Raw genomic sequence first — 20,201 nt, 5'->3', positions numbered from 1 at the left:
ATTATGAAGAACCCCCAGTTTACCCATCACTCATTGGCTCATAACGGTGTGCCTTTATTCTGCAAAAGTAACATAGTTCATAAAATCTTTCCTAAACATATTTTTTGATAACCTAAGAATGATATTTAAAAACAAATCAGATTCGTTTCAGTCATGGATTTAATATTGGTTTTCCTAGCAGGTGTAGTTGTTCCCCAACAACCCTTTTTATTTATTTATTTTTTTGGAAAGGCTTCTTAAAATGATGAAACAAAACCTATAACTTATAAGATCCACTCTAAAGATAAAGATCAGAGAGTCTGAGTGTGTCTGGATGTTGTCAGTATGATTCTGTTTCCAGAGTCAGCCGTCCAGGGGAGGTTGAAAGCTTCCGGTGTCTGCAAGAGTTTATGTGGGTGGGCTGCTGTATGTGTGCCGAGGCTGGTCCCAATCAAGACGCCAACCTCCTAACAGACTGTTGCTTCTTTCTCTCTGCAGGACTACTTGGAGTGCATAAGTAACCAGTCTCGACTGGCCTTGAGCTCTGAGGACAAAAAGTCACTATTTGGCAACATCCAGGACATCTACCACTTTAACAGGTACAACACAGAGCGACAGACATAATCAGGAAAATATAATATAATGAATAAGACTGTGTGGCATAAAGCAAAGACACTCAGATTTCCTATATTTGTTGGTTTCTGAATTTTTGGAGATCAGAAACGGAGATCATGTGTCGCTAAATAATTTGGATATTAAATTATTGTGTTTCCTTATTTCACATAACACCCAGTCTTGGTTAAATGGCTCTAATTTCTTCTCATATCATCGGGAATCTTTACTAAAATGACTCATTAGCCAAATATTGCAAAAAAAAAATCATTTTAAATTACATTAAAATATATTATTTCCTCACAGGTATAACCGTCTGTGTTATTTTAATGCATCCATTAGCAGCTCTGCTCATTTAAATTTTCGCTTCATGTTTGTACTTTTATGAGAGGTGTATATTACTTTATTAATTGTGTCTCTCATAATTCCCAGGATATGCTGGTGTAATTTCAACTATTCCTGAACATGTTTGACAGCATATTCAGGGGTTAAATACACAACACTCCAATTTTCCATCCACAATAGATTTGTGACTCTAACTATTTGCTGCTACTGCAATAAACCATTTAAAATGTGAGTTGCCTGACTGAAATTCAGTTTCACTCTGTTACTGAGTTCTGAGTTACAGATCTGTTTGTGCCACAGATGTTATTCTAATATCGAGAATATTATAAAATATCTCTATTAATAAATCTACTCTTTTTGTTATGGCATCGCTATGGTCTTAATGGAAAATTACGTTTAATTGGTGCCTCTCCGAAGGGCTAATGAAATATCATAAGCATCATCGTGGTCTAAAAATGATAACCAGCTTCTCACTCAGCTGTAAGATCATCCATCAGCTGCAAAATGTTGCAGTATCTGTTGGGATAGAATGACATTAGACATTAAAATCAACCTGGATTTGCCGCAAAGCTTCTCTAAACTGCTTTGTCTCTCCACTCACCAGTCACTTTATTGGGTACACCTTGCTAGTACCTGGTTGAACCCCCTTCTGAACTGCCTTAATTTTGGTCCATGATGTCGTCACGCAGCTGTTGCACATTTGTCAGCTGCACGTCTATAATGTGACTCTCCCGTTTCACTACATCTTATAGAGCAAAGGTGCTCTACTGCACTGAGATGTGGCGACTGTGGACTGTATACAGTGAACTCATTGTCATGGTCATGAAACCAGCAGTACTTAGGTAGGCTGTGGTGGTTTTAAAACAAGAAGTCAAATAGGTTTAAGGGACCCCCTAAACTGTTACATCACTGTCCGTCTGAATTGTTGATACAAGACGGGATGGATCCAGGCTTTCATGCGGATCACATTATATTCTGACCCTACCATCCAACAATTTTCCGATCTTCCACTGTCTATTTGCATTTGTCCACATATGTAAATGATCCAAGCTGCTGCCATGTGATTGGCTCTTTTTATGACCTCTTTGCCTTAAAGACCAACTGAACAGGTGTACCTAATAAAGTGGATGGTGAGCATAATGTGCCAGCAGCCTCCCCAACACTGAAAATGGACTGTACCAACTGTTGTTGTTCTATGAAAGGCATTGTTGCAGCAGCCAGGCCTCTAGTGTGTGTGTGTGTGTGTGTGTGTGTGTGTGTGTGTGTGTGTATAATCAGTCCCAGTCTGCATGCTTGTCACCTCTAGTACCGCTCCAGACTGTGTGTTTCAGTGTGTGAGTTTTGTATTCAGATGAGATGGCAGGTCCAGCATCAGTCATGGTGGTCTGGAGACACAAACATTCACTCCCACCTATTCATTTCTCAGCTGCCCCACACAGTCAAACTGGCCAGTAAACGGAAACATAAAAGCAGTTAAGAGGTCACAATGACCTCATGCTTTAGCCATGAAACAATAACTTCAGGAGTGGCTGTTTCTTTCGTTCTTTTTGTCCCTACACTGAATTTACAGCTGCACAACAGGAGCTGCTCCCTGTTTGAATTCATGGAAGTTCTGAATTTGTTCAGTGGCCTATCACCTCATTTTGAACACCGAGATTTTACTCGTGAAATTCAGCACAACTGTTGGAACAATGAACCACGGGAGAGTCATTTATATGTGTGTGTATTCAAGGAAGAAACAAAAGAAGGTATAAAATGTAAATCCCGGGAATACAGTGTTAACTGCTGTGAACTTTTTTGCTTTAGGGATCTTCTTCATGATCTTGAGAAGTGCAACGCAGACCCCGTGGCCATCGCAGAGTGCTTTGTATCCAAGGTAATCAGTTTCACTGTTCACAGTACTGGAAGTAACTGAATACATTTAGTCAAGTGCTGCACTTTCAGGTACTTGAGTACATACATTTTATAATACTTTATATTTAGCTTTTTTACCCCCCACTGTATTTATTTAACAGCTATACTTGCTAGTTTCCAGCAAATGCAACATATTGTAATAGTTTAATGCTTTTTAGGCTTATACAAAGAAACAATGTCACAATTCAGATCTTTAGAAGTTGTCCTCTGAATATCTCAGATGCTTTCATTTATATAGCCATTGAGAGCCAAGCTTAACTGTTGTTTATTTAACAGAATATCTAATATTAGAGAATATTGTGGAAAAACTAAAGATTTTGAATGAACTTTTACTTGCAGTGGAGTACTTTTGCTTAGTTTTATAGGTTTAAGTAAAGGTCCTAAGTACTACCCTGTACTGTCTGTTTCTTTGCTTGCATGGGCTCTCCTCCTCTGCTTGTTGAAACCTGTCCATACAGCTGCTTTGGACACATGCACACGCACACAGAACAACATCAACGAGACAGAAAATGAGAAACTAGAAATGTGAAATTATCGATACCTTCCTCAAATCAGGTGATGACATTGCTAAAATGAACTTCCTAGAAAGTGCATTGAGGTAAGAAGCATTATTGTGCCGGTGCGAATGTCAGTTTTAAAAGGAACAGCAGGGCGGGGAGGAATGACAGCACCTAATCACCTTTTTGCTTAAGAGGGATAATTGTAGTTTTCATCAAGGAAAATGGACTCAGACTCTGCTCACGGTGTCAGAGGTCCTCTTTTCTGTATGATTCAGCTCCTGCTCTGTCTCTCGGTGCCCTACAAACTGGTGGCACGATTATGTCCCATTATAAAGTGCTGCATACCAGCACTTTGTGTAAAACACTTTGCGTTCCCTCCCTTTCCTTCTGCAATTACACCCAAAACCGCAGAGCAACTGTCTGACCATGTACACACAAAAAAAGTCACAGTTAGTGTCACAGACTCTCTAAATGCAGCAACTGTTGTTGAGACAAGCTGGTTTTATGGCTGCATAATTAACTGAGAGCTATAAACAAACCAGCCTCATGACATCTTGAAACCAGCTGATTAATCTTACAGTTAGCAAAAAGAGGTCTCAAAATAAAATGGCATTCATGTAGGGAAAAGAAGCTTTTTGTTGATGTCTTGGTGTCAGACGATTGTACCGCTTGCAATGTGCAAAAAATCGTGCGATATTTATTGGTTGTTTGTGCAGTGGATAAATTGGGAGACAGCCAGCTTGAGAGCAAGCCTCGGGCTTCTGAAAACACATCCGTACTGCTGACGTACTGCTCTTGTAAGACTCGCAGATACCCATTAAAACCATTTAAAATATTCTGTTTTTACTGGAAGTGGTAGCAGGTTCCTGCCCCGTCTTGCTGTCAGCATTTCTGAACACGGTTTAATTATAGTTGTACGGCAATATGTAAAGCTTCCTCTTCTTCTCACAAAACGCCAGAAATTTCCAGCTCATATCTAACTGGTTGATTGATTCAACTGGTTTCTCTTAAAATGTGTATGTGCGTTATAGTTTCACACCCTGTTACTAAGCCTTAAAGGTTGAAAGCACTATATTTTCACCTTGAAGGGACTAAAACTAGCAATGAACTTGCACACCTGATGTTAGAGTTAAACCCGGGCGCTAACAGTCTCACATTAGGCTCTTCTGTTTAGTGATATTTGTATTGAGAGTGGCTCAAAACGCTTGTTACCGATATTTATTCATGTCTGGATTTCAGTGTGTGTTTGTTTTTAAAGGATTTAATTTAGTGTAGATTTGTCATCAAGTAGCTTTAATACAGTTGTATAGGGGGGTGGTCAAGAGTTGGACCAGCACCTGGAAATGTTTAGTCTCCACTGACCAACCCACTACTCTAACATTAAGAAGCCACAGTTAGAGCTCTGTGTTTGTGCATGTGTCCTTAATGATATCACAGGCTTCTGGTAAACGGGTTGTAGCTCAAATTCCACTTTATTGCTAAAAAAAAAGGTTAGTCAAGGTTTCAAAAACCCTGGAAAACTCCTAAACCTCTCTTTCGCTATCTACAGTGAAATGCACACACTCGGAGACGCACACAAACACTGCTAATACCTTTCTAGTCTCAGCAGCCAAGGATCACATGCAAGCACAATGTTTGAAGAGGAGACAGATCTAGCTGTAAATCTCCGTCTCTCCCTTCTGGATAATTGGCTATCTATCCTCATGTTCTTTTCTGTTTGACTAAACCTTCGCTGTGCTATGTGTTGAGTAAGCCTTTAAAGCATTTTATGGGTTGCTACATGCTGACTGAAGCAAAGAGAGAACAATTACGCTGAATTTTTTTTTGGTCCTAATGATCCTCTGAGTTCAGCGCATACCTGATGACTCACTGTGACCAGTCCGGTCTCGTAACAATAAAACCTGCAGCTTTATTACCTTGCTATTAAAGTGATGAGTGGGCGCGTAGCCATCTATCAAACTTAAACTTTTTCTGTCTCCCTGCATACCGATTAGTGGCCGCAGTTCAAATAAGTACAAGTCTTTTCTGTGTAATTTGAATCTTGATCTCTCAGAGAGGTGTGTTTATTTTTCGTGATGTGAAGCAGCTTAAAGTTAATAACTTTTGGATATTTTGACATGATGAGTATATGATTTTAAGATAGCTTATATGTATTTTAAAGGATAGTGTATTATAGGCATGAGTTATTTCAAGGCCTTCTGGTTTCCTGGTTAGGTTCAAAGAGTGTGCACGGACGGGTGTTTTTTGGCATGTCTGCGCTCATGCGTGCGCTCTAAAATTTATATTATATAGCAGACGTTATGCACTTTGTGGTCTTGTGTTCACAGTGCAGGAGGATATTAGGAGTGTGTATTAGGAGTGTGTTGGTTTGTGTCATCAGAAATCGATGGTGGCACATCTGGTTGTGTTTAGGCCTGGTCTGTGGCGGCAGACTGCTGGAGACGTGGAGAAGAGCTCTGCTCTTCAATTAAGAAAGGTTCCCACGAAGCACCTCGGGCTAACAAATCATGGGAGGATGTCTGTGTCTTTATGTACGTGTTCTTCTGTTCAGTATATTTTGGTGGGATATACTGTGTGCATGAGGTAGATTGACTCTTTGCTTCCAGCTGATTGGACGTCGTATTTAGTTCAAATCAAAACACGCACACATCCAAAGTGGGTACGTGCTCGAAGTTTATTAAGAATCCAGCGATCACATTGTCCTGGTTCATAATGTGCACTCTTTCACACACATGCAGAGCAAACTTCTTCTGCATGTTTATGCTAACACTTCCTGAAAGCTGTACACATCCTGCACCCTACTAGTGATTACGGACACAAATGGAGTTCAGTTACATTCTCACGTTACGCAAGAGAAACGAGTTTATCACAAGGCCTCCAAGAGAATATGATAAAGGGGAGCGATGAAGAGGAAGCGCTTGCAGGGAGAAAGGAGGGATCGAGGAGAAGAGAATATCCATAAGAGATTGGTGAAGAGAAGATATCAAAATGTGTTGTAGAAATAATCGTCGGGAGCAGGCAGGGATGATGGGAGGATGAGAGCAAAGAGGTTTAGACTAGCTTTGATAACTCATGCTGTCTTTGATGTCTTTGATGTTCAGGGAGGTATGCGAGGTGGGAAAAGTCTCAGTTAAAAGGGAGGTGGGTAAGGTACGAGGGGATATTTAATCTGAGTGCTCAGGGCTGTTGGGATAAACAGAGAATTAAAGGCCAGGATGGAAGCTAATCATAAGCTACAGGGATGAGGTTAAATTAGGATCAGTGAACGAAGGAAGAGTGGAAGCCTTGTCTGTGGGCTTTAAGTAAACATGAAATAACCCAATTCATCAAAGTGGACACAATCCACTGCAGATGTATTATAACCACTGATTAAACAGGCGAAAAAGCATGTGGATACATATTGACCTGTAAGGGATTATGCAGTACCACAGCTTTCCTGTCTGAGCCCATTTAATCACAGCCGCACATACTTTAAGTTGCTGCTAATAATTTGGCTAGTAGTGCTGCTGGGTTTAATTTGAATGTATTCGCTCTTGCGTCGTGTGTTTTCAAATCATATCAATCTGCATGATATGAAAACCCATTAGAGCCATCTTCCTTGTCTTCCTCAACAAGCTTTGCTTTTTGACTTTCTGCCCTGCATAAACAAGATTTTTGTTTTAATCACTATCTTGCTTTAAAATCTGTATTTTCACAGAGAAATTATTGCTCTGAGAAAACAGAGCAGCACAGTCTGCAAATAAAACTATAATAGCACCAAGGAGTTGTGCAACACTGACAAAAACAAATGCCGACCTCGTGTGACTGTTGTGAGCCAGCTAATTCTTTTTTCAAAGACCTAAAATTGGGCAGACAGACATGATATTATTAGTAAATTGCACAAATCCAGACCAAATGCTCAGAGGTGTGATTGTTCTCCTCACAGACTTACAAGATATTTCGCTACCACATAATAAAGTGTCAAAAAAACAGTCAAAGCAAACTCCACACTATCTCAACAACTATGCAGTTGCCAGTGCCATAAAATCCGGGCATTAATTCCCCTCCCCTTTCATCTGGTATAATCATCAGGTCAGCTTTGGTTAATACCTCTAAAATTATATACTTTCCCATCGGCTGTTGATGACATGGTGGACTTTACACCTGCTAAGTTGCTCTGTGTTAGCATTTTTATTGTTGGCTTCTTACCATTATCAACACCAGCATTTAACTCAAAGTACAGGTTTGTGCTTTCGCTTTGCTATGCACCTTCATGCATCCACTAAGATACAGTGCCAACAAGTGTGACATGACATCATACCGTCTGACACGTTTCTCCTCTACACTCCTCAGTCTGTCTCGTTTCATGTTACAAAGCTGCATCGACTCATTTGCTCTTTTTGTTGTTGTGTTTTACAGAGTCAGGAGTTCCACATTTATACCCAGTACTGCACCAACTACCCACGGTGAGAAAGCTACGCCCTGTGTGTGACCAACCATGCTTATTCACTAATGGGGCCCACTGTAGAATTGTTAAGTCATCCTGATCTCACCTTCACATGCCATCTTCCCAGCATCTCACATAGCTCTATTGTGTATGTTGTTCAATGCATTACCTTATCCCCCCTTTTCTGATGAGCTGACACTCTCTATAGAAGCCTCCTCAGCAGGAGTCGGAGTGTCTACTGTCAGTTGTGCCTCAAGGTCTCTCTAAATCCCTCCCTTCTTCTTTCAGTTTTTTCTTCTTTTCCTTTATTGGTGTCCTATTGACAGAGTTACAGCCCACATACTGACAGACAGGGTATTAAAGTTGTCACCTTATCATAGCTAATGCTGTTAATGTTTTATCCTGCTTTGTCTGAGTGCCTCAGTTCCATGGTGCACCTGTGTGTTACAATGTACGGGGCTTTTTGTGTCAATTTCTATATTGTGTGTAATTAAAGGAACTGAAATATGATGCAGTTCTTCCTGCCATGACACAGAGCACCTTTAAAACACTGATAAAAAGGCATAAGAAGGAGGAAATGCATATAATCTAATGATGACTAATTGAATGTTCTGTGTGTGTGTGTGTGTGTGTGTGTGTGTGTGGGGGGGGGGGGGTCTGTTGTCAGCTGTTTAAGATAGACTTTCTCCTACATCCACACCACAGCTGGTGACCCCTATCAAGGTCACACACGACACACACAGACTCATACACAGACTGGGAGACACTTACATATGCACAGACACACACACACGAGCTGTAGATGTATCATGGTCATACTGAGCTCAGAGGTCAGGTTTCCTCCAGAACAATGTGAGGCCTGTGTGGAGCTGCGCTGGAATTTAGACATGCAGACATGCACATGAGTGCACACACACTTACACAAGACACAGAAGAAAGAGACAAGTTCACAACTGTCTTCCTCTGTCTTTTTCCACTGTGCGTGTGTGTACACATAAACTCAAACACATACAGCCTCCATTGGGTAGTGAAAAAGTTCTTTATTCTTCAGTAGGTCAGACAGCAAATGAGCTCCACCGAGCAGTAAATGTGGTTTTACGAGGCTGTAGAGTGGTACAATATGTTGCAAAAATTAGTTGATACAGGCCAAGCTAACAATAAAAGCATCAAATACGCAAATAGAAACTGATATTTGAGATTCTGGCCCTATTTTTGAATAAAAGACTCAGCAGACCAGGCAGCATTTTTCCAATCTTCTGTTGAACAGTTTTGGCAAGGCTGTGCGAGTTGTAGGCTCGGGTTTCTGTTCTTATCTTAAACAAGTGGCAGCCAGCGTGGCCTTCTGCTGATTTGGCTCATCTGCTTCAACGTTGTGCATTCAGAGATGCTCTTCTGCATGCCATGGCTGTAGGGAGTGGTAATCGCCTTGAAGCAGTCTTTCCACTCCAAAAACTGCCACTCACTTTGTATTTTCTCTTTTGTTCTGACTGTTGCCTGTAAAGCCTAGAGATGGTTGATCAGTAGATCTAGTATTGCTGAAATACTCAGCTCAATCCAAACAACTATGCCATGTTCAAAATCCTCATTCTGATGCTCGATTTGAAGATCAGCAGGCTATCTTGACCATGTCTACTTGCCTAAATGCATTAAGTTGCTGCCTTGTCATTGACTGATTAGATGGTGTTAATGAGCAGTTGAACAAGTGTACCTAATAAAATGCCCAATGACTGTAGCATGATAGCGGGACACAAATTTGGCTTATTTTTGTATGCATTTGCAAATGTACGTGCACACAGTGTATGGCTGCCAGAGCTTCAAGAATAATAAACCTCATGGAAAAAGTACACATAACAGCTCAGATATCATATTGTGTATTAATTTACATACCTCACTGTGTTATTCAGAATTAGCATAATATTAATTTAACCACATTGTTCAAGCGAAAAACTGAAAGAGAATCTCTCAGTCCTCCTTAAATGTTTTTATCAGGGCACATACCGATCCCTGTTATGTCTCTCACTCTTGGTTAATAATCCCTTTGTGTTTGGGTGATATATAATTTTTTTTTTTCCGCCTCCTTCAGTTTTACTTTACAGCTCTCACTCGTCATCGCTGTCAAATTACAGTTTCCTGCAATTCTCATCTTATTTGCTGCTTTTTGTCTCCACAGGTCTGTTGCTGTGCTCACAGAATGCATGAGAAACAAGGCGTTGGCCAAGTTTTTCCGCGAGCGCCAAGAATCTCTGAGGCACTCCTTGCCCCTGGGCTCCTACCTGCTCAAGCCAGTGCAGAGAATCCTCAAGTACCATCTACTATTGCATGTACGTCTTTTTTGTCTAGCCCAAAGCGCACGCGCACACACACACACACACACACACACACACACACACACACACACACACACACACACACACACACACATAATGTCATCCAAACAGTTAGTCTTTACCCACAAAAATGTGAGAGCAGCCATAATTATTATTATTATTTTAACCTATTCCAGTGCGAATGCATGTCTACGGTTAAGTAACTGAGCTGAGATTCCAGCCCACCTCTGATGGAGAAGCCAAATGTTTAGACATATGGTGCTCAGTATGCATGTTCCTGTGTGTCTGTGTGGTTGCATTAGTTCAGTTCAGTTCAGTTCATTTTTATTTCAAACATTTCAAACATGTGCCTTCACAATCATTACAAAATATCATTCCATTATTTGTTTGAAAAGGAGTAGGCTGAAGTATTTACTTATTTGTCCCTACCCCCTCAAGTTTTACCTCTCATTCACTGCATTACACTGCATGCATTGTTGTTATGAACACAAAACAAAACATAGTAGTATGAACATGCTCATGAATGTTTTGCTTTCATTGTGTGCAAATTCCAATTGGCAGCATTTAAAAAAATATATATATATATTATTATTATTATTATTATTATTATTATCATTATTATTATTATTTTTTTTTTTTTTTTTATTTGTGCCACCTGTGCAGGAGATAGCCAACCACATGGAGAAGGACACAGAGACCTATGAGGTCGTACAGGAAGCCATAGACACCATGCAGAGAGTGGCGTGGCACATCAATGACATGAAGAGGAAGCACGAGCACGCTGTGAGGTTGCAGGTACAGCGAGCTCTCTCACATACATTAAAATTGCGACTGAACCTTTCCATAAATCATTACATGGATGACGTGTGATGGCGTCTCCTGCGTGCGTTCCACAAGTAAACAGCTACAATACTTTGAAAACCTTTCAAGGAACAAATTGTTTTAGCGTTCTGCGCAACAGTTATGTGAACTCCAGGTTTGAATCGGCCAAGGCCCCGATGCTCCCCGCATCTTACACAAGTCAGTGCATTTTCCACTGGGCTAATGATGGCCTTGCATAAGGAGGACACATAAAAGGGAAGCTTGTTTCTTTTATCTGCTCGGGGGACAGAATGGTCTGATGAATGCAGGAATGTGGGGGAACAATTTCCGTAAGAGTCTGAAGGAAGTATTTGCTTCATAAAAATGGTCAGTTTATGCTTGTTTTGTAATTTTCTTCCCTTTTAATTTTCTAAACATTTATTTAGGCTTCAGTGTGTTTGTCCTTCCACCCAGTAACCTTGTTCAGGTCATTTAACACTCTGTTTTCGTCTGTATTTCTTGTTTTTTTTGATAAGTTGAGTTGTCTCATCGTATTTATTTTTTGTGCTCCAGTTTGGCAACACAAATATGCTTAGTTTTTTCTTTGTTTTTTTCCTCAATTTCGTCACAAGGGCATGATTGTGTGTCCCCCTTCTTGCTGTTACCATGTTTAACTCTCGTTACTCTGTAACCCTGTGATTGCTGCAGGAAATCCAGAGCCTTCTTACCAACTGGAAGGGCCCTGATCTGATTGGCTACGGAGAGCTGGTCCTTGAAGGAACATTTCGTCTGCAGCGTGCCAAAAATGAACGAACACTCTTCCTCTTTGACAAACTTCTATTAATAACTAAGAAACGAGAAGAAACCTACACGTACAAGGCTCACATCCTGGTCAGTGACGCAGCTTGGAGAACTTCATGCCCTGAAGAAATGCTAAGGATTTCAATGCTTGTGCTCCGTATTCTAACACTACTTCCTGCCTGTCTCTTGTAGTGCTGTAATCTGATGCTGGTGGAAGTCATCCCTAAAGAACCACTGAGTTTCAGTGTGTTTCACTACAAGAACCCCAAACTACAACATACAGTTCAGGTATAGCAACATTACATAAGAGAAGACATGTCAAACCAGACACCAAACACCCTTTGAATTTAATTACACGTTTGAAAATGTAGCTACGAGCGACATCGTGAAAGTCAGAAGTTGTGATGGTTGTCGCTTCGTGATTTGCAGCTGTCTTATTGTTTTGTATTTAGTCCAGGCTCACGTCACGGAGCTGTTCAGACACGTAGACTGTTAAAGGCTAACGGTAGCCATTGTTGTTTCCTAATAACTGTTTTTCGACGAGCGCTGAAAAAGAAAGCTAATATGTGTTATGCCACAAAGCTGCTCTCCAGTTCTTAAGGATTTAACCCAAACCTTTTGAACTGTATTTAAAATACATGTATGAGATTATCTCTTCTGTGATGTTGTGCTATCTGCCCGCAGGCTAAATCCCAGCAAGACAAACGCATGTGGATCTTACACCTCAAGAGACTCATACTTGAAAACCATCCTGCCAAAATCCCTGCCAAGGTAAGAGGAGCTTATCTCCTGACAGGCCCCATCTTTATTCAAAGATTTTGTAACTGCTCTGAGCGGGATGTGCTGAAAATGTCACTCCCTCCTACTCACTCCATCTCTCTTACTTTCTCATATTCCCTTATCCACCTATCCTGCTTTTACACTTTCTAGCGTCTTCCTATCAGCATTCATCATCAGTTTTTAATGAATTCTTTTTATTCTATGTTATTCTGTTTTGGCTTTTTTTGTAATGTTTTATTGGGGTTATTCCTAAATTTTTGTATTTAATTTTAAGTTGTAAGTAAAGTATATTTATGAAGCACTTTGTGGCTACACATCTGTGAAAAGCACTTTGAACATAAACTTTACTATCTCTTCATCTGGCTTTTGACACGTGCAGCAAAAACTAAGACTTTTCAGAGAAAGTAAAGAGTGTCCATGAAGAGGCTCCTTTGATAAGTTTCAACTTGAACTGTAACGTGAATACAGTAATATGGTGCCACCTAGTGTCAAAATGCATTTAAAAAAAAATGCATGCATTTTTTTCTAATCCAAACTTGTCTTCTTGCAGTTCTACTAAAGTAGTTGAATTGTAATTAATTTAATAATTATTATCAATAATTCAATATTCTTGCATTCAAAGCAAAAAAAAGGGAAAATTATTGAGAATGACAAAGATCCTCACCAAAGCACTAAATTTTTAACGCAGCTTATCAAAAAAGACTCAATTGCAACAAAGTGTTTAAGTTATTCAAAAGACTTCATCCTAATTTTTTTTGTTGTTGTTTCCGAATTCCAGGCCAAACAAGCTATTTTGGAAATGGATGCGACACGTAAGTACCAATTTCTAAATTAGTGATCATTTATTAAAATTGTACCTTTGGTATATTTTAGTCTAATGTTCTTTTTGCTGCAGGTATAAAAAAAAAAATTAAATATTCATTTATCACTTATTTGTTTTCCTCTACTGACATTTTTTTCCCCAGATCATCCCGGGTTTCACTATACCCCCGACGGTGAAAAGAAGGATTCCCCTCAAACCAAGGAAGGCCCCACTCCTCGCAGAGGGCGCAGGAAAGGTGAGAAAAGTCTCAGTCAATATTGTGTTGAGCAAAAATTATGTTTCATAGCTTAGTGTGTAAAATAAATACAAATTAAAGGAATTGAACACACATCTAAAATTTATCATATATTTATTTTTCTGTCTTCCCAGAACCTCTGTCCAAATTACTGAAGAATGCTAAGCAGAATGCAGCCAATGCAGACGGTGAAAAAGTGAGTCATGCAAACACAAACCAGGAGTCGGTGTACACACACTCGTGAACAAATTTTACTTAACCCAAAATGTGTTCCTTCTCCATGCAGCGAACAAGTCTAGGTGCCACACTGCTTTCTCCAGTGTCCCAGCTGGCTCTGGGCACAATTGGCCGCAGCCGTAGCCTCATCAACCAATCACAGGAGTCCTTAGATCCTGGCGATCACTATGACCACAGTGACCGGGAGGAAGGGGAGGAGTCACATCAGCAGGACGCTGACGATGAGGATGACAGTGGTCTGGTGGGTTTTGGCTACCTATAATTGTGCACTATATTTAAATTTGCCAAAAATATCCCTGTGAAATTCGGGGTTACATGAAAATCCCCCAGTTTGTTTCCATGTTAATCCAGTCTTTCAAACATATTGGTAATACTCTAAATTCTGCATTCAGGGAGGCGGAAAGAGGCTGCGGGTGCCTGGCAAAGGCAGTAGAAAGAGGCTGAACCCTCAGGCTTCTGTTGATAGCATTGAACAGTGGAAAACTTTCAACATGAGTTCAGCAGACCTACAGGTACAGTATCAATTTGGAGCTAATGAGAGATGCAATATAAAATTGTACTGGATCTCAGATTTTTCAGCTGCTTCAGTCACGTGCAATACAAATGATCTCTGCTGTCCTTCAGAGAGCCAGAGAATCCCTTGTACGGGACGGAAGTCACCACCCACCACTCCTCAGGACACCACACGTGACAGAGGAGCCTCCAGACTCCCCCATTCCCTCTGTAATAGTAACAGAAAGTGACCCGTCAGTGAGGAACATTTGGGCAGACCATCAGGCTCGCAGGGCAATGTTCCCCACCCGCCAGAGAACAATGCAGCCTGACGATGAAGACGAGGACATCTACCAGATGTTTGTTCCCACAGAGCCAAACGGACAAGAGCCAGAGGTGCCTTCAGAGAGATCAGAAGCTCCCTCATCGCCAAGGACCGCTCGGCCCTGCAGCTGGCATGTTGAACAGGTGCCCACGGTGCAGGTTGAACCTCCACCCAGCGGTAGCAGAGTCCTGCGGAGGGCAAGCAGTGCCGGGGAGAAGGCTACAGAGCCTCGAGAGAGCCCCGAAGATGACCAGGCCGGTCACAGCAAAATGGAAGTGATCCACACTGAATCATCCAGCAATGATATATCTGGATCATCTTCAGCTGAGCAGCTGACAATGGATGATATTGAAAATGTTTATGACAATATCAGCTATGAGGACCTAAAGAGCATGGGACTCATCAGAAGAGACCCTGAAGAAAGCCAGTCGCAGAAAGATGCTTCTACAGATGCACAGCGTTCCCGGAGTGAGGCAGAGAAAGCAGTCAATGTTCCAGAGGTCAAAGAGTCTATGTCCAAACCAGACAGTTTGCCAGAGGACCATAAGTCACTAACACAAGAGGGGAAGTCATTTGGGACATGTGAACTCAAAATAGTGGAGGAGGAGAATATCTATGACACAATCTGTTTTAGGGATCCGCCATCAACCGAGGTCATGGAAAAAAATGAAGGTGATAAATTAAAAGAAGAGAGGAACAGTGTGCTGCTTAGAGCATTTGTTTCTGAGCAGAGCTCCCACTTTAGAGAGGATGAAGGACCAGCCCCCTGCCTTGCCCCATGTTCTTCTGAGCCCGATCTTTCGTCTTCTTCCACCTCTGAGACCTTTTCTCAGAAAGGAGATAAGATGTCCGAGCAGGTCGATGAACTCTGGAACGACTTGGAAAACTACATCAAGAAAAACGAGAAGAAAGCTGATCGACTTCCTGCTGCATTCCCAGTGAGTGCCAGCGAGTCGCCGAAGAAGACCTCGTCTGTCAAAAAAAGCCCTGTGAAGAGCACTCCTGTAAATACTCATGCAGCCTGTGCACCCACCAGTTCCCCAACACATCAACCTAAGCCCCCACCTGTCACTGCCACACTCTCATTCACCATCCCACTTATCAACCTTCCTGAACAAAGTGAAGGTACCACTGAAGAAGAAACCCACAGCCCTTCTCCTGCATCACGCCCCCTTCCTGTCACCCCAGAGCCCGTCCCAGGAACCGTGAAGAGCATCCGCAACCGACTGGCTCGTCTAAGCAGCGGCAGCTTTCGCCTGGAGGATGACGATCTGGTGGAGCTTCCCCAGCGAAACATCTCTCAGAGAGAAAATTCCCTCAAGGACCTTCACAGTTTGTTCCCAGGGGAGCTGGCAGGTCTGGACTCACCCCTGGCATCCTCCTCTCTCCTGCTGGGTGAGTCTGTGGACTTTCCCCTGGAACTGATGGACAAAACTAAGAGCCGTGTGTTCCTCATGGCACGCCAGTATAGCCAGAAGATTAAGAAAGCAAACCAGCTGCTTCGCATGAGGAGCATGGACCCTGGAGACTCTTGCAGTCGTGCCAGAGCAGAGAAGAAACAGAAAGATCTCGCAGCCATCTTAGAGGAGAAGAAACAAGGAGGTGCAGCCATAGGTAAAAAATAATAATAATAATTCTCAGATGCTAGAGTATAGGTTTAAATTTGTTTCCATTTTGTGTTTCAGTGGGTAGAAATCTGTAGATCACCTATTCAAATAGCCATAATTTGACAATACAGCCCTTCTCTGGCAGCTCTCCTCTCCAACCAGACCAGCACAAACAAATGCAGTCACTTCATATGTGAATGAGGGTAGTAGCTTCCCTGTGCAGGAGAAGAAATGCGAGCTCAGAATTCAGCTCGAGGCCAAAACAGTTACAGTGTCACCATCTGACATATTTTGCCAGCAGGCCCTCTTTTAACATATCCAGTTGTTGGCAAAGCTGGAATAGCAGTTGATTCAAGTTTTTCATTGTCTCAATGGATTCACTTTTAAAACAACCAATAGGATTTTTTTTTTTTTTAATGAAATGCCAATGATTGGCCAAAGGTGAGCTATAGATGTCTCGTTTCCTATTGAGACCACTTAAATTATATTTTGTTGAAGTTATTATTGAATATTTGTCCAGTGAGAGCCAAAAATCTGAGTTTTAAGATGCTCAAAATATGGTTTGAGCAAAAAATGGTGCCTTTATTGTATACCAGTGCTGTTAGTTTATGAGCAAAAATGCAAACATGCCTCACTCACACTTCTTTTGCATCATTTTTTTTCTCCCATCTTAAGGTGCAAGGATAGCAGAGTACTCCCATCTGTATGACCAGGTGATGTTTAAAGATTCCTCCAGTCCAACCTCTGCTACCCCACATCACTCCCATCCAGGTCTGTCATCTTCTCCGTCCATGCCTGAGACCTCTCTGGAAGAGGACTGGCTACACTCCACCTACAGCAACGGAGAGCTGGCCAGCTTTGTCTCCTCGTCTAGCGAGGTGGGAGAGGCTCGAGCATCTTCTACCCCTCAGCGCAGGCTTACTTCAGCCTGCTCCACCCCTTCTTTCTTCCCTCCATCTCCGACCAGTCCACCGGCACAGAGATGGAGCTCGTGCATTTCCGCGCCTATTGAGAAAGAAGAGCACGTGTACAGCTCCATTAAGAGACATCCTTCCTTTAATGCACCATCTTTGCCCGCAAAGTCCTCCCCTTCTGCTCAGTCAGTCAGTTCTACTGGCAGCCAACAGCAGGAGAAGTCTGGACTTAAATGTAACGGACTCGATGTAGATCGATCCACAAACAGACTTCATGGTCCAAGTCTAGGCCGAGCTGGCCGGCAAAGTAGCCTCCCAGAGCGGTCTACCCAGGGGCTTTCAGACCTCACTTTACACGATGGCCAAAAGGTGGTGGTCCTGAATCGGGCTTCTGCACTGAGCATACTCACCGCTACCCAGAACTACTTGGCCAACTTCAAGGACAATGGGGAAGATGACGATGACTATGTCGAAATCCGCTCAGAGGATGAGAGTGAACAACAGCGTGACAGGTTGTCGCAGAAGAACGGCAGCTCAGCCGCTCTTGCCGGTCAGAATCGGGGCGTTATCCAGTCTCAGAGTCTACCGTGCACCCCAATCCGCTCCTGCGACCCGCTGAGACCTTTGGACCACGAGCATTTGGAAAAATACCTGTGGAACGAGCCGCAGCAGAGCCAGCCCAACATCGTCCAGTCTCTGAGGGAGAAGTTTCAGTGTCTGAGCTCCAGCAGCTTTGCCTGAGGCTGTGTGTCAACTAAAAAGCCAAATCTATATCAACAAAGGGAACAATGCTGCTTGGCCTTGACTGCCCTACATCTTAAAACACAAAGAAATGTAAAGCAAATATAACACAACTCTCAGTGTAGATCAGCCATATTTGTAATGACATGTTAATGCCTTCGCCTTCTGTTACAGTGCTTTGAAGTTTAACATAACAGGTGACCATTAACGGTCAAAACGCCACATCAAAGCTTGCATGTAAGCTGCCTTAGCACTTCCGGAGATCGGGGTGGGTGGGTGAGGGGTCGCTAGAACAAAGCAAAGTTCTCAGTTGTCTGTAAAAGGAGTCCAGTGTGACTGAAAAGATTTTAATATTCAAACTCTTTGATTGCTTTTTGTGTTGAACCTTATAGACATAACTGGTGTCATATGAACTGTTGTACAGTAGTTCAGGATACTGACTGAAATGTACTCTCTTCTGTGCTCAAGGTCTTAGACTTAGACTCAAACATCTAGTGGACTTTGACAGATTGTGTCAGTAGTACCTCTTCAGTGGTGTTCTTAAGGTTAATTTTAACTGCACTTTCATCTCTAGTTAATATTTACCTATATAGGAGAGGTGGCCCAGATTCGTGGCTAGTTTTAAAAAAAAATTTGCTTACACTATCAAACCGTTCCAAACAAGCAGCTTTACAAATATACAGTTCAGATTCGCAGTCTTCACATGTGCTACTCAGGCTAGTTTTTCACCTTTAGGTGGCTAATACAAGACCCAATAGGTTAAGTATGACTAAACATAGACTTGTAAGTCTATTTGAAGTTATTGTACGTCACTCTGCCTACCACCTTTCTAGGGTATCGTGCTTTAAAAATTGAGAAGATGCTGATATTTTAGATGATCAATAAGAAATATAGGATTAAATATTTATTTTGAATCTGTGAGCAAATCGGAAATGTTTTTTACGTGTTAATGTCTGGGGCCATCCATCGTGCACAGCTTAAATGTTCATCTCAATAAATAAATTGTGCGTGTGTGTGGATTTTTTTTTTTTTTATATATTATAATTTAACCTTTGCTTTTAAGAGGGACCACAAAGGAAAGGATTAAGGAGATTTACTACAGTACTGTATATGGTGTAGTTTTTTTTTTTTTTTTTGTTTTGTTTTTTTTAATTGATCATCATCTGTTTACCTAGTTTACGTCTTGGGGCACTCCCAACTGTCACACTACTGATATTACATCCTCACTCCCAGAAAGTCACCTCGACAATTCGTCAAGTTTTTTCTTTCCCATCAAAGCAAACCCAAGATTTATGCCACACTTGTTTAATTTCTGAATGTCCTATTTATTTGAAAGCATCCCTCTGTTACTGCCCCGTGTCACTATTACTGCGAGCCACCGACTGGTTGTAAATGAAAGAATATATTTATTGAAAGAGTTTTATTATTATTTAGGAGCTCACAAAATTTGTATCAAATACTGTGAATATTATCCGAAAATGTTTCTATCACGCACTGCTTGATAAATACTCACGAAAATGAAAACCACACAAACATTTAAAAAGCACAAGATCGTGGCCTGTTGTTCATGTCAGGAGAACTGCGTCAAACACAAGTTAGGAATATGAAGTATTTTTGTTCCATTGTACATTTTTGTCCTGTTTCACTGGTGGGGATTGTCAGTTTTCATTTACTTTTTTTTTCTTTTTTTGCACTTTTTTTTGTCCTTTTTTTTTTTACGTTGAATTCGTAAACACTTTGTAAAGATGTACATTTTAGGAATGTTATTCTTCTATGCCATAGGTATGCTTTTTAATGCTTTGTTTAAGTTAAGTCTACTGTATTTTTTTAACTGGCTAGATGTCGTGGCTCAACAAACTATGTTTGAGGTAATAAATACAGATTGAACTCACCTTTGCGTGTGTGGTTTTTTTTTTTGGTTTTTTTTTTTCCCCTCTTGTTATCTCACCACACTGAATAATAGGACTCACAGCAGTCAGGAAGCTTTTCGTTGTGTACTATAGTTCTTATTAGCAGAAGAGCATGCATGTCATTTACTTAAGTAAAACTGTTTGCAATGGCAGAACACTTCCCAGCACTGAAAGGCACTTCCCGGCACTAATGGTATGACTTTCAAAATCCTACATCACCTCATTCTTAAGTTATTCCATTCACAAACTTATGTGTCCGCTCTTCCTGGCTAGTTGACGACAATACCCCAGTCAGCCTTTTATAGCTGAGCAGTCAAAACTAAGCCAAAATTCTAAAGTGTGTTTAAAACAATTTAATAATAATAATAAAAACTACACCCCATGAACCTTTCAGCTGAGCTCTGGACTTTGACTGCCTCATCTCAGCAACTT

General features: G+C 41.4%; 1 protein-coding gene across 3 annotated transcripts in view; it reads left to right on the top strand.

The window, feature by feature from the left end:
- Positions 1 to 19,750, top strand: part of LOC101464762 (pleckstrin homology domain-containing family G member 1) — a 60,549-nt gene extending 40,799 nt beyond the window's left edge. For all 3 annotated transcript variants that reach the window (XM_014414603.3, XM_014414605.4, XM_014414604.3), the window contains exons 3-17: positions 478 to 578; positions 2,743 to 2,812; positions 7,749 to 7,795; positions 9,947 to 10,097; positions 10,767 to 10,898; positions 11,613 to 11,795; positions 11,898 to 11,993; positions 12,390 to 12,476; positions 13,264 to 13,297; positions 13,451 to 13,543; positions 13,678 to 13,739; positions 13,830 to 14,021; positions 14,173 to 14,292; positions 14,405 to 16,211; positions 16,880 to 19,750. In XM_014414603.3, coding sequence (XP_014270089.2) covers positions 478 to 578; positions 2,743 to 2,812; positions 7,749 to 7,795; positions 9,947 to 10,097; positions 10,767 to 10,898; positions 11,613 to 11,795; positions 11,898 to 11,993; positions 12,390 to 12,476; positions 13,264 to 13,297; positions 13,451 to 13,543; positions 13,678 to 13,739; positions 13,830 to 14,021; positions 14,173 to 14,292; positions 14,405 to 16,211; positions 16,880 to 17,859 — 4,155 coding nt within the window. In that variant the 3' untranslated portion in view covers positions 17,860 to 19,750. The remainder of the gene's footprint in view (positions 1 to 477; positions 579 to 2,742; positions 2,813 to 7,748; positions 7,796 to 9,946; positions 10,098 to 10,766; positions 10,899 to 11,612; positions 11,796 to 11,897; positions 11,994 to 12,389; positions 12,477 to 13,263; positions 13,298 to 13,450; positions 13,544 to 13,677; positions 13,740 to 13,829; positions 14,022 to 14,172; positions 14,293 to 14,404; positions 16,212 to 16,879) is intronic.
- Positions 19,751 to 20,201: the final 451 nt, after the last annotated feature.

Source organism: Maylandia zebra, linkage group LG15, assembly GCF_041146795.1.
Source record: "Maylandia zebra isolate NMK-2024a linkage group LG15, Mzebra_GT3a, whole genome shotgun sequence".
In the NCBI taxonomy this organism is placed as follows: Eukaryota; Metazoa; Chordata; class Actinopteri; order Cichliformes; family Cichlidae; genus Maylandia; species Maylandia zebra.
Note: the sequence above shows the minus strand (reverse complement) of the source record. Positions and strands in the feature narration are given on the sequence as shown.